Source organism: Orbicella franksi, chromosome 14 (genome assembly GCF_964199315.1).
Source record: "Orbicella franksi chromosome 14, jaOrbFran1.1, whole genome shotgun sequence".
NCBI classification, from domain to species: domain Eukaryota; kingdom Metazoa; phylum Cnidaria; class Anthozoa; order Scleractinia; family Merulinidae; genus Orbicella; species Orbicella franksi.
Genome location: NC_138158.1, coordinates 19665998 through 19677992, shown reverse-complemented (window position 1 = coordinate 19677992; position 11995 = coordinate 19665998). Strand labels below are relative to the sequence as shown.

Genomic DNA, 11995 nt, shown 5'->3' with positions numbered 1-11995 from the left:
AAGGTGGCTCTGAACCCCATCTACCAAAAGTTGCATCTTATCCTGCTCATCAACATTCAATAATAAAAAAGGTTTTCAAGGTTGTTTTTAGCAGGTCATACTGTTGCTATGGTAACATATAGTGTCACGAAAAGGATAGCAATGTGTTCAGCAATGATCGGGCAGTTTTTCGATACCATGCTGAAGCATCAACTGATAAAGAGTGGTAATAATGGCCCATCAAAATCTACGTCTTGGAAAGTGCTAGAAACTGTTTTGAGCCACCGTAAGCAATTTCCCTTGTTAGTTGAGTGATACTCCACACATTAAGTGTATCCAGTTTGTGTTTATTTAGTTTTGTTTTAGTCTAAAGATCGAATAAGTAAGAGTTGACGGAATAATTTCAACACAAAAATTAGCCAAATCAATAAAAGACGTTTCGAAATCGTTGGATGTCATTGTCAAGTAAATGTGTAGGTTAGTTTTTGCATTATTAACAGATGTACAATTACGAGCATAAGGTGCAGAATACACCATTTTGCTAATGGTAGCTCCAGTCCCTTGTGGGAGCAGAATTTGATCTATTTAATAAATTAATGAGGCCATTTTTGGTCAAGTGATCACTTCTTGGCCCCACAAGGCAATGGAACTAGGAAATATTTGCATTAGTAAAAGGGCTTATTTGGACAATAGTCGATTGTTTTTCAGTACTATCGTCACCAGTCTGTACAGAGCGTTTTTACTCATGTGGCAACGCATGCAAATTTATTGGAACAAAAGAAAGTGTTTGCATGAGAACAGAGTTCAACTCTCACAGGATTGGTTTGGCACCCCAACATGGCCCCCGTTTTATTGTTTTGGAGCTCCAATATGGCTGGCGTGACGCCATGTGAAAACGCTCTATATGAGAAAACCAGTATTTAGAATCAACCGATCAGAATGACTAAATATCAAAAGCGGACAGCGCCAACGTTTCAGGTTAACTCATCGCTTTTGAAGTATCAGTCATCGGCAAACTAATCTACATGAAATGTAGCATCCCCGGCCTGGGGAAACTAAATGCTCGTACATTTTGTTTCCCTCTTGCCCAGCCATTACTAAAGTCATTAAGCAGTGGTGTACAACGGATCTATTCCACAAAATATCTGTTCCCCAGCCAAGTTCTTACGAGCTGGGAAACACCTTCACTGAAGTGTTTTCCGGCATTGTCTGTGAATTCGGGTCATATGTCTCGTCGCTGGGTAAGGTTGACAGGGAACTTTGCTGGGAAGTGAGACATTTCCGCTGGGATAAAGAAAGATGAAAATTTGCCAGCAGAGAGTTAAATTGTGTTAAAAATACTTCGGTTACTTCGTGGACACGATAGTCACGATGAGCATTGTTAAAATGAAGTCTGAAGAACACCACTTCCTGTTGGTAGTGTTTATTTAGTTTATTACACTGTTTATTATAGCATATATATAGCTCAAAGTATCTCTTACCAAACGACGAGACGAGCATTTAGGGGGCACTCTTAGGAAGGAATTTAAGGGTACTCCTAGGAAGTGCTAAACGACTGTCAAAATGTCTCCAAACCGTTACTTTGCAAACAACCAAACCCTAAAATATAATTGAATGTTGTCTTTGTATTTTTCGTGAAAACAGTTCCACACCTCTGATAGATTACTTTATAAGCTTTGCGTGTAAATAACTTAGAGGTTTGGGAAGATGAGCATTTTTCTTCCTCTTAAAGTCAAGTGCGAACATTTAATAATACCTGACCAATCCTGTCCACGTGACCACTTTCAACCAATGAACTCACGTGAAACTTCATTAGTAAATTATTACGATTGATATGTGTTTTCGTTTTATAAGTTGTTTGCACTAAAGTGCGTTGAGCGAGCTGATAGATATTGCAGGAAAACATCATGGAGGCGTTTAGAGCACGTTTCATATGCTATGCTCTGCTTTTTACAGCCAAGCTCGTGTCGTCGTTTGGTAAGAAATACGTGTGTATTGTTTTAGATGCAAGAGGTAAACAAATAGTCTAACAGTGTATCAGTTTATGAAACTAGGTAATAAGTATGTAATAATGATCTGAAGCTAATACCTAGCCATTTTTGGTTATCTTGTACACGTGCTGAAAGCTCGGAAATGGCAGCGCGCATCGCATAGACGTTATGAAAAAGCTTCAAACTATGCCTGGAAAGCGATAATAAGTCTTTCAGTTTTTGTAGAACGGTTTTTCGCCGCATCGTTTGACCTGGCTTCACTGTCTGCGCAGTAGAAATAAAGCATAAATTAGGGTGATAAGATGTGGTGAAGTTTTTGAAATATTGCGCCTTTGGGTGGTGTGATTTCTTGTTTGGCTGAAAACATTACTTGGTAGAAGTTGTTATCGATATTTTGAATTCTGTGTTATCTATGTAGCTTAAGCTGCAAGACTCTAAAACCAGAAATCATGATGAAAATTGTTTTATTGATTTAAAAACTGACGTCCAGTGTAGACGTCACTTTCATTCACGAAGAGAAGAACAAATTTACTGTTCACAATAAATGAATCAATACAAAATACTCCATGTTGTGACTCGATCACGTGCTCAACATGTGCCAAGGCTTGCGAACGGCGAACACTGTTGACCTTGCGTTGACTGTTCAATCATGACCTGACGGTTGTAGTTTTCACTGTGAACTTTCTTGTTTTAGTAGTTAAAAGTTAAAACTGAAAACATTCTACGTTTAAATAGCGTTGAAGTAGCCATTTTTATGGAGGTATGTATATACCAAGGCAAAATGAACTATTTTGCAAACTGAATTGCCTTCAAGTGACTTTACAAGGCTGTATGGCGCGAGCAAGTTCAAGTGCATCCTGTCCTTTTGTCTCGTGGTTTTGTGGTTTTGCCTTTATGTTATATAGAGCAAGTTTAACAATTTATTTTCTCTTTAATTAAACCATAGCAATTTTTAGAATGTCCTTAATCTTAAATATTGAGGAAGTTATAATTTAATTCTACTGTATCATACTCTTTTGAGTGCGCATGGGGGGTCTGCGATATTCCAGCGGTTGCCGCTTGGAATAGTGTTAGTGTCGTGCTCCAAGCTTTGAAATGACTCGTAGTAATTATACGTAGCTTGTATTTTGGGATTTATTCGATAAATTGTCTGGAGGTGATTCCTTATCAACTAAATCTATTTACCATGATACCTGAAGTTGATCTTCACCACTGTCGTATTTTTACGAGTGACGTAAGAATCAGTATCGACTCCGACATATTTCTTTTCGAATGACGTAATCACTCCATGTCATTACCACTGGGGTGGCACGGAAAAAAGTAAAACAAAAACAAAAAAGACATCGGGGTCGTGATAAGTACAGATCACTGGCATATTTAGCCCTATCATTTTTAAAAAAGACAGCAAGTTGCTTGTAACCTCATTAACTAAATTGAAGAGGATGTTACAAAAAACAAAATGAGAAAGGCTAAAATACTTGATTATTATAAAACATTTGGAGAGTGCGCTAAAAATGATCCTAAAAAAGCTATTTACGTCCCGTCATTGTGTTTAAAAATAGGGATAAAAGACTGATTTCTGTTTTAATTGTGATGGAAAACGTTTTCGAAACGGTGTTAAAAATATTTAAGCGCACATTCTCAACTAGTATTTCCTTCCCCGTTTTAACAAGATCCAAAATCTGGTTCTTATCTGTTATCTGCTTCTTATCTGCAGAGAAACCAAAATTACCAAAAATTATAGAGCCATATAATAGTCTTACGAGCGATAAGAAAACATCGTTTACGTAAAGAGGAAGTTTTCAGTTATATAGCTTCAATTGCCTTTTCAATATTGGATACCGTATAAAATTGACAGAATCCTTTTTGGAGCTATCTTTACACGATCACCGACCTTGGACCCTCGTTTAGCTCCGTTTTGATGATTTAGCAATGGCTTTCAGGAAAATACCAGCGACTAAGTAGTCTCTGTTCTCGGAACAATGCCATAAATTTCCTCCAGCATGTACTAAACTGCTTGTTTAATATCGATACTTTCAATATCGTAAAAGGAATACTAAATATGCAAAATTCTGTTGATAATGCCATCCACAATTAGACAGCTTAGCATAGTCTGGACTGTATAGTACAAACAGCTGACTAATATACAAATCTCGTGTTGGAATCAGTCTTTGCACTGTACTGTATAGAGTGGCAACCAAAATATCATGGCGGCCAACAGATCATGTGCGCAGTACGTGCGCGTTATTCAAGTTGTGTGGTTCTTTCTTCACCTTGTTGCAGGAAATGGTAAGAAAACGCTGTCGCTACGTTTCTGTGCCTTGTATAGCAAGTTGGGTTAGAAAACGTCCAGAGCCAGCGAAACGAGTACTTCAATTGTTATATTGAGTAAGAATTAATTGGCAATTGTCAAAGAGATCGATTTGAAACCTGAAAAGAAATTTACCATGAAACCTCTCGTTATTACAGAGAACTGTACGAAACCATTTTCCGGTTGTGTAGTGCAAGAAAAAACCTCGCCGTGTATTGTAGTTCAATTTCATTTGTGGAATGAACTTTGGAACTACGCAACGGCTGAAAAAATTCGATTAAAAAAAGCCCAGGGAATAAATGAACGAATTAAATTAATCACTTGGTTTAAGAGGCCTTTTGCTATCGTATTTCTCAATAATATGTGGAAACATCTGAAAGAATTTCACGTTCTTTTGGCAAAAATATGGAATACATATAGACTAAGATATTTGTGTTTCGATAGCTTTTTTGACTCAAGATTGAATATATAGAGGGTGTCATTTTTTCCTGTTGTAAGAGAACCAAAAGCGTTTCTCATACATATCTGAGGTTGATCATTTCTCCATGTTCAAGTAATCGATTTGAGAATGATGAAAGTGCAAGAAGAAGAGAAATGTAAACTCTATCGATCTTAACTACTGATGCTTCTTGATATTTGTCCTATTCATTAATTTTTATTCTCAGATGGTTTATCATAACCTTCTCTACTCCTTAAAATTAAATTTTCAAACTGAGCCTTGCTTGCTCAGAGGCTGGTTTGTCCTGTACAACCCTAGTTGTTGGCTTTGTACGCCTTAACACGCCAGGTTGTGAATTCGTGTGCCATTACACGTTGTCTGCGCTTTAGCACTTGTAAGGTCTGATTTGAAATATTGCTTCGTCTTGTGTGCAAACTCGTGAACCTTGTTCGCGTTTAGTCACGAAACGAAAGCCTAAGTCAACGAACTGGAAATTGTGCCATGAAAAAATTTACAACAGCACGTGGGAATCGAAAAAATTTCTAAGAGTATCGATTGAACGGAATTCTGAATGTTCAGGAGACTGTTCTGTCATACCGGTCAAACAGGCATGACAGGTATTCAAAAACTAGCCACCAGTTCTCGATCCTAAAGATACAGTGCTAAACAAAACAAGTACATCATTGATACGATGCTGTACCGTTAAATCTCTAACCTCAAGTTTGTATTTCATACATAAGCTAAGCGGTCACGATATCGATATCACGTTTTGCCTCATGAGCATTGATGCAACAATCGACCAGTTCATCAGTCAGTCAGTCAGTCAATCAGTCAGTTAGTCAGTTAGTCAGTCAGTCAGTCAGGCGGGCAGGCAGTCAGTCAGTCAGTCAGTCAGTCAGTCAGTCAGTTAGTCAGTCCGTAAGTCCGTCAGTCAGTCAGTCAGTCAGTCAGTAATTTACGTCAGTCAGTCAGTCAGCCAGCCAGCCAGCCAGTATTTTACGTCAGTCAGTCAGTCAGTTATACTGTCAGTCACCCAGTCAGACAGTCAGTCAGTCAGTCAGTCGGTCAATAAGCCATTCAGACAGTTAGTCATTCAACATTAACTAATCAAACAGAACGATCATTTTCTTTTATTCCTTACAGAGAGGCTTGCACGTGACGATAACCTCACACGAGTAGAAATCACCACTATCCTTGGCCGTCCTGTCAATCTCGGTTGCTATGTGATTAAAAATTATACGAGTGAAACTATTCAGACTCAGGCTACGTCGACTATTACGTATGTCTGGTTGAAGGACAGCAAATCTGTTCCTCAGACCCCAAACTCAAGAATACACGAGAACGTTCTTGTTGTAACCCCAAAGAATGACACGGATTTTGGGATATATGAATGCAACGCGACTAATGGCGTCTCTAGTACTCGATGTAGAATTGAACTGAAACGGGGATGGACCAAGACAGGTAAGTACGACGAATCAAGAGAAAATAAGGCAGCGTCCACACTTCACTGGAGAAATTTGAAAACGCAGCTTTATTTCTACGGTTTGGCTTTCCGTCCACACTAATCCGTAAAAATACGGAGCTTTTCGAAAATGTTCTTCAAACCACTAGAGGAATTTGAAAACGTCGGCGTTTCGTTTTTGTGTGGACGGAAAACTATTTGAAAACGGAGATTTTCGAAAGCGTTGGCGTCACGATAACGATCTGATTTCCCTGCCGGAGCTTTCTTCAAACACAAATCCAAAATAATCGGTGATTGTTTCGTTTTCAAACTTCTCCAGCGTAATGTGCACGGGACTTAGGGAGCAGATCCCCTATAGATCGTTTTCACTGTTACGCAATAAAACAATAAATCGAAAACCATTCAGTGGATAAAGCCAAGAAATTGCGATCTTATAGGAAATAGGCAGAGAAGACCCTTCTCCAAGTTTTAGGTTTGTGCGTTTTCCCAGACTGTAGATATTTGTCGAAATGTTTCGCAGAAATTTACAGAGCCCAGTATGGAAACGACATGTTGGTGCACCTCTGTGGTGCACCTCTGTGGTGCACCAATATGGCGTAAACATCTGGAACATGGTAGTGTAAACATCTGGAACTTACTTTGGCTATCTAGGCGACTGATTATCTGTACTGAACAAACAAACATTTACATAAGCACCTTTCCTAATGATCTAACTTCTAAAAAAGCTAAAAATCATGAGATAGGTATATATTTTTCGACAAATGTGATTGTAGCTTTGTGTCACGCACCGCCATAACTCTGAAATTCAAAATACGCTTGTTTTCAAACGAAGCACACTATTGAGCTGTAACATTGTAAACAGATATAAATTTACCCCCTCTTATGCCTGATGGGGACAAAATCTTTGTTGGCTCCTTAGTTTTCGATTTTAGAGAATGATGACGTCACATGAAATTGATCTATAGATAGGCCTCGCCCAATGAAAATTAGAAGGTTTTCACTCACGTGCCTGGCAGCTATTCAAAGTTATTTGAAAAAAATAAAGTATTTGCTCAAGAAGAGAATTCAATTTCCACGGGATTAGTTCGAGACACTGTTTCAGTGTTTAAGGGTACCAATATGTCTGCCGTGACGTCATGCGAGAACACTCTATCATCATTTCAAACTGTGAGACTAGTGTTGCATGGGTCTGTGGTTACTATGTTAGAAAAATGTGGCATTGAAAGGTTTAAGGACGGCACTTGACTGGTTAGTTAGACAAAAGTCATGCAATTTATCGTTCGCGGATTCCTATAAATAACCTGGTAATATTAAATAGTTTTCATGGGGCACAGGAATTTTTTCTCTTCCTCATTCTCTCTTGGAAGAATTTATTATGGCAGTTGTGGTTAAATAAAGGATTGGACTGAGTTTTGAGCTTGAGCTACTAATATTCTTTTAATTCCAAGCTTTCGCCGATCGGCGGCATCGTCAGGGAATTAATGTGAAGAAAATATTTAACAACAGCTGCAAAGAGGCTTGGAAACGTGACTGCGATCACAGGTTTACAATTCTCTGTTTGATTTGTTTGGTTAAGACACAATCCAGACATTTTCAGTTTACCTGCTTACAATGTATGCAACTCACTCCTGTCAGGTTTCAAGTCAGGTTGATCTAAACCAGCACTACAGTGCGGTGCGACAGCTTTTTAAAATTTCTTCGCATGTAAACCTAATAGATTCATCCATGGATGAAAACATAGGCGACCTACCTTAAGCAGTGCCAAAGTGCTACGTTTGCATCCCTAATCGAGAACAGGTAAAAGGTAAAGTTTGCATACGAGCCAAGTGGCCCATCAGGCCCGCGCTTATCTCCGGTTTCCATAGCGCGGAGCGATCAAGGAGTATTTCTTCTCTCTCCTGGATGGGATGCTAGTCCATCACAGCGTTACCCCCATCGCCGGTACCCATTTATACACCTGGTTGGCAAGAGGCACTGTGATAGTTAAGAGTCTTGCCCAAGAACACAACGCAATGTCCCCGGCTAGGGCTCGATCAACCGGATCGCGCGATCCGGAGTCTAGCGTACAACGCGCCTCTAATCGAGACCAGAAGCACCCCCACTTGTCTCATGTAGAAGTCTCCCAGGGCTTCTCGTCTTCTTCTGACTTGTTCATTTTATGTTCTAGAACGCGAGGAAATAACGACTGGATGTGTGAACATCTCTGTGTTGATGCCTGTTCTGGCAGTGGCCGTGTTGTCTTTCCTTTTATTCATCCATCTGCTGATCAGAAGGAAGGACAATGGAAAAAATGTACCAGAAACACCTCAGCAACATCAGAAACAACGCAGACGCTCATCTGTGGCCCACCCCCACGCTGAACAACGCCAGCAGACGAGGCAGCTGTCCAGGGACCTACTGTTCAACAGCCCCTGTGAGGGGGGACCCAATAACAACGAGACAAAGCAGGGAGTCGTTTCCATTGAGATGCACATGGGAGGAGACCTTCACAGCACTCCAGAGCCCAAGCCTCGTCAAAAGCTTAGTAGACGTGACCGGAAGAAAGGATTTTACAATAAGTCTTTTCGAAATGCCTCAGTTGAACTGGATGATGTGGAAATGGCTTCGCACGTGCCACGCGACAAGACGGCTGATGACGGAGAGAGCCCTAAAGAGATAGGATTGTACAACGAAAATTTCAAAAACGATTCTATGGATTCCATCGATGATTACTCCCAGGCTTCAGTTGTCAGCGTATTTGGCGATTCCAGGAGCAGTGAAGGAAGAGGTGCCTATAAAACGGTTCAAAACGAGACCATGGAAAGTGCTGAAGATGTAGATGAGGTCTTCGTAAACCAACCACTGGAAACTGCTCTGGAAAAGTCCAAGAGTGGTAACAGACAGGGCTTCGTCAATAAAACGTTTCATACTGATTCCATGGATTTGACAGATGATGGCGCCAGTACCTCAGGTGAAACAGCCACAGAAGAGGCTCAGGAAGCTATCAACAAACCTGAGGGAGCTATCCTTGACAAGTCAAAGAGTGGTAACCGGAAAGGATTCTTCAATAAAAATTTTCATTCCGATTCCATGGATTTAACAGATGATGGCGCGAGTACTTCAGGTGAAACAGCTCCAGAAGATGCTCAGGAAGCTGTCGACAAAATAGAAGTAGGAGCAATCCTTGACAAGTCCAAGAGTGGTAACCGGAAAGGGTTCTTCAATAAAACGTATCATACAGATTCCATGGATGTCTCGGATGATGATGTTCTGGATGACAGCGCCTGCACATCAGGAGATAAAGCGACAGAGGAGGATACGAGTGTCACTGCGCAAGATCATGAAGAGGACACGTATTTTTAAGTGATATATCAAACACGAAATACCGTGTTTGACGTCATTTCCTAACACCGAGAAGAGAATTGAAAATATGACGAGTAGCGGAGTATTTTTGACGAACTTCGAGGTGTTTGGAAATTTAATTAGTCAAACACGGTCTCGAGTGTCAATCTTCTCAATCGAAACTAAAACTAAGGAGAAAACAGAGAAATGAAATCGTAAAAATCCATGCTAATTAAGATCAGATATCCAAACACCGATTTCTCTTGATTTTCTTTGTTTGAACTTGATAAATTATTAATGAGTTTGAGAAGTTAAGTTTGTGTTGTCACTTACTTTTCTAGCTGCTCTTGTCATCTCTCTCAGACCTTCACCAGATAGAAATGAAAATACAGATTTTGGTATTGCTATTTAAATTAATTTATTCTGCGCTTCTCGAAATTTTAATCCTTCTGGTCGAAAGTTTTGAATTTATTTCACATCAAATATTTTTTCTAACTGCCATGGACATGTCTTTGAAACATTCACCGATTAGGAAGAACTGATACAAATTTTGATATAACTATTTAAATCTACTCTAAGTTTCTCGAAATTTCAATCGCTTTTAGCCAATGGGTTTACATGTAAGATAATATGAGATCCAACTTGTTTTAAATTTCTTTCTAGTTTTTTTGATATGGAATCCAACTTAGCTAAAGTGGTTTTGTTTGTCACCGGAGGAATCGAGTTCGAAGGATTAAAAATTTTAAAACATTTTAAAAAACTACCCGGTAATGACTACACGGCAAAATATAAACAATGACCCGTCCGGAAGGATTATCTTCCATTTCAAGAGCTTTCAAATGAGCTAGATGTTGAAACGGCTTTCGACGAAGCCTTAACTGAATCCTGCTCAAGTATAACATGTATGTATCTTCAGTTTATAAACAGAGAAGTGAAGAGAAGGCCGTTTCTATAGTTTAGAGTTATCTACATCGTCTTCAGAACTGAGAACCTTTATTCAGTTAGATCATGCTAGTTAGCTTTGTTCCACGGTAAAAGAGTTTACTCCAGAACTCGTTTTGCGGAAGTTGGCTTACATGTAAAAAATGGTCTCTTCCTTTAATTCATAATGATGACATTTATCATATTAACTGCCGAAGGAAAATACTTTTTTTTTAACATGCTTCATTTCACTTGAAGTTCAGAAATTTTTAATGCCACATCTAAATACACAATTTAAAGAGGAAACTCAACAGCAAACGATAGAACGAGTAGGTTTCAAACTGTATATAACATATTGTTTCCTCAAAGTCCTAAAGGGAAGAGGCGGGATAAAAGCAGTGTCTTTTTAGCCCCTTTTGGTTTTGTCCCCAAACTTTAAGCCCATAACCTTTTGGGACCCTGTCACATGAACTGAGATAAATGAAAATTAATGACTAAAGACAGGCTGTGTTTCTTGTCTTGGTAAACACTGTTTAAATGTAGAAGTATTTAAAGTGTACAGATGTAAAAACAGGGGATCAGTTGATGAAAAAAGGGGCATTAATAAGTTGTCACTACAAAATGTATACTTTCTAAGGACATAAAAAATTATTTTAAAGAGATACGATTAATGTTTAGTACTTATTGATAGGTTATGGGATAAATTCCCGAAGTCTCGGTTAGAAAAGAACGCCTTGTTAAATAAGTGAGGTCTATTATTTTTAGTTATCCTGTAAATTTTAAGACAGTTATGGCAGAAACCATCGAATTGAATGGGTTGCCCAGTACAAAAAACAATATAACAATTTTTAATGCGCTAACCTTTTTTTTGAAAAGTTGTCCCATATTATGCCACGAGAAATATTGGATTTTTAACAAGAAAATTGAAAAATGTTTTTTTTTTTTTCAAGAATATCTGAGACCTCATGATTTTCTTTTTCCACGTGTTGTGCTATAAAGAGGAGCTCGGATATTTCATTTGCATTGGTGAAGCAAATGCAGCAAAGTAAAATATTTGTAGAACATAAGTTACCTCGATTTTCACCTTTGCTCCAACCAACTTAAAGGTTCATGGTTCGTGGTGCATTTCCGATTGAAACAAAAATACTAAATGCACCGAAAAATAAGCCAATTTAGTTAAAAGTTATTTCAGAAAGATATTGTATGGGCATTGGATCTTTACAACCTCCATCCTGCAAACATCCAGGTTCGGGTTAATCATTTTGTTTCAATTCCTTCCAGGCGGATCCTATCAACTATATTTGAGCCGCCTGTGTCATTACATCATTGTAAGCTGTTTCTAAGCGCCCTCTCTTCACTTTTCCTTGGGGCTACCACGAAAGGGGCTCGAAATTCCATTTCCCAGCAAGGAAGTCCTTGTCACATAAATTCACCCAACTAACAAACCCGCACAAACTCCAACAAATTGGTCAAACAGACCTGGCGTGACTTCCCAAGATATTTGCATTCATATCACATGACATCCCACCTCTGAGCTGGGAGCAGGTGGGAAGAGTAAGAAGGGGGCGGGG

General features: G+C 39.1%; 1 protein-coding gene across 2 annotated transcripts; it reads left to right on the top strand.

Annotated features, from left to right (window-relative positions):
- The first annotated feature begins 575 nt into the window (after positions 1-575).
- On the top strand, positions 576-11991 carry LOC145467208 (uncharacterized). 2 transcript variants are annotated; one of them, XM_081450763.1, is made up of 3 exons: positions 576-1956; positions 5864-6181; positions 8350-11991. In XM_081450763.1, exons 1-3 carry the CDS (start codon positions 1887-1889, stop codon positions 9522-9524), a joined length of 1563 nt encoding a protein of 520 aa, XP_081306889.1. In that variant the 5' UTR covers positions 576-1886; the 3' UTR covers positions 9525-11991. The 2 variants fall into 2 exon arrangements, with proteins under 2 accessions (XP_081306889.1, XP_081306888.1); XM_081450762.1 differs by lacking the exon at positions 576-1956 and adding an exon at positions 1992-4259.
- Positions 11992-11995: the final 4 nt, after the last annotated feature.

Bases quoted from the DNA above. Each gene is read 5' to 3' on its own strand.
- LOC145467208 (XM_081450762.1), top strand. From the start codon at position 4,178: ATGGCGGCCAACAGATCATGTGCGCAGTACGTGCGCGTTATTCAAGTT. The intron at 4,260-5,863 runs GTAAGAAAACGC...TATTCCTTACAG, and splicing joins TCACCTTGTTGCAGGAAATG to AGAGGCTTGCACGTGACGAT. The intron at 6,182-8,349 runs GTAAGTACGACG...TTTATGTTCTAG, and splicing joins ACGGGGATGGACCAAGACAG to AACGCGAGGAAATAACGACT.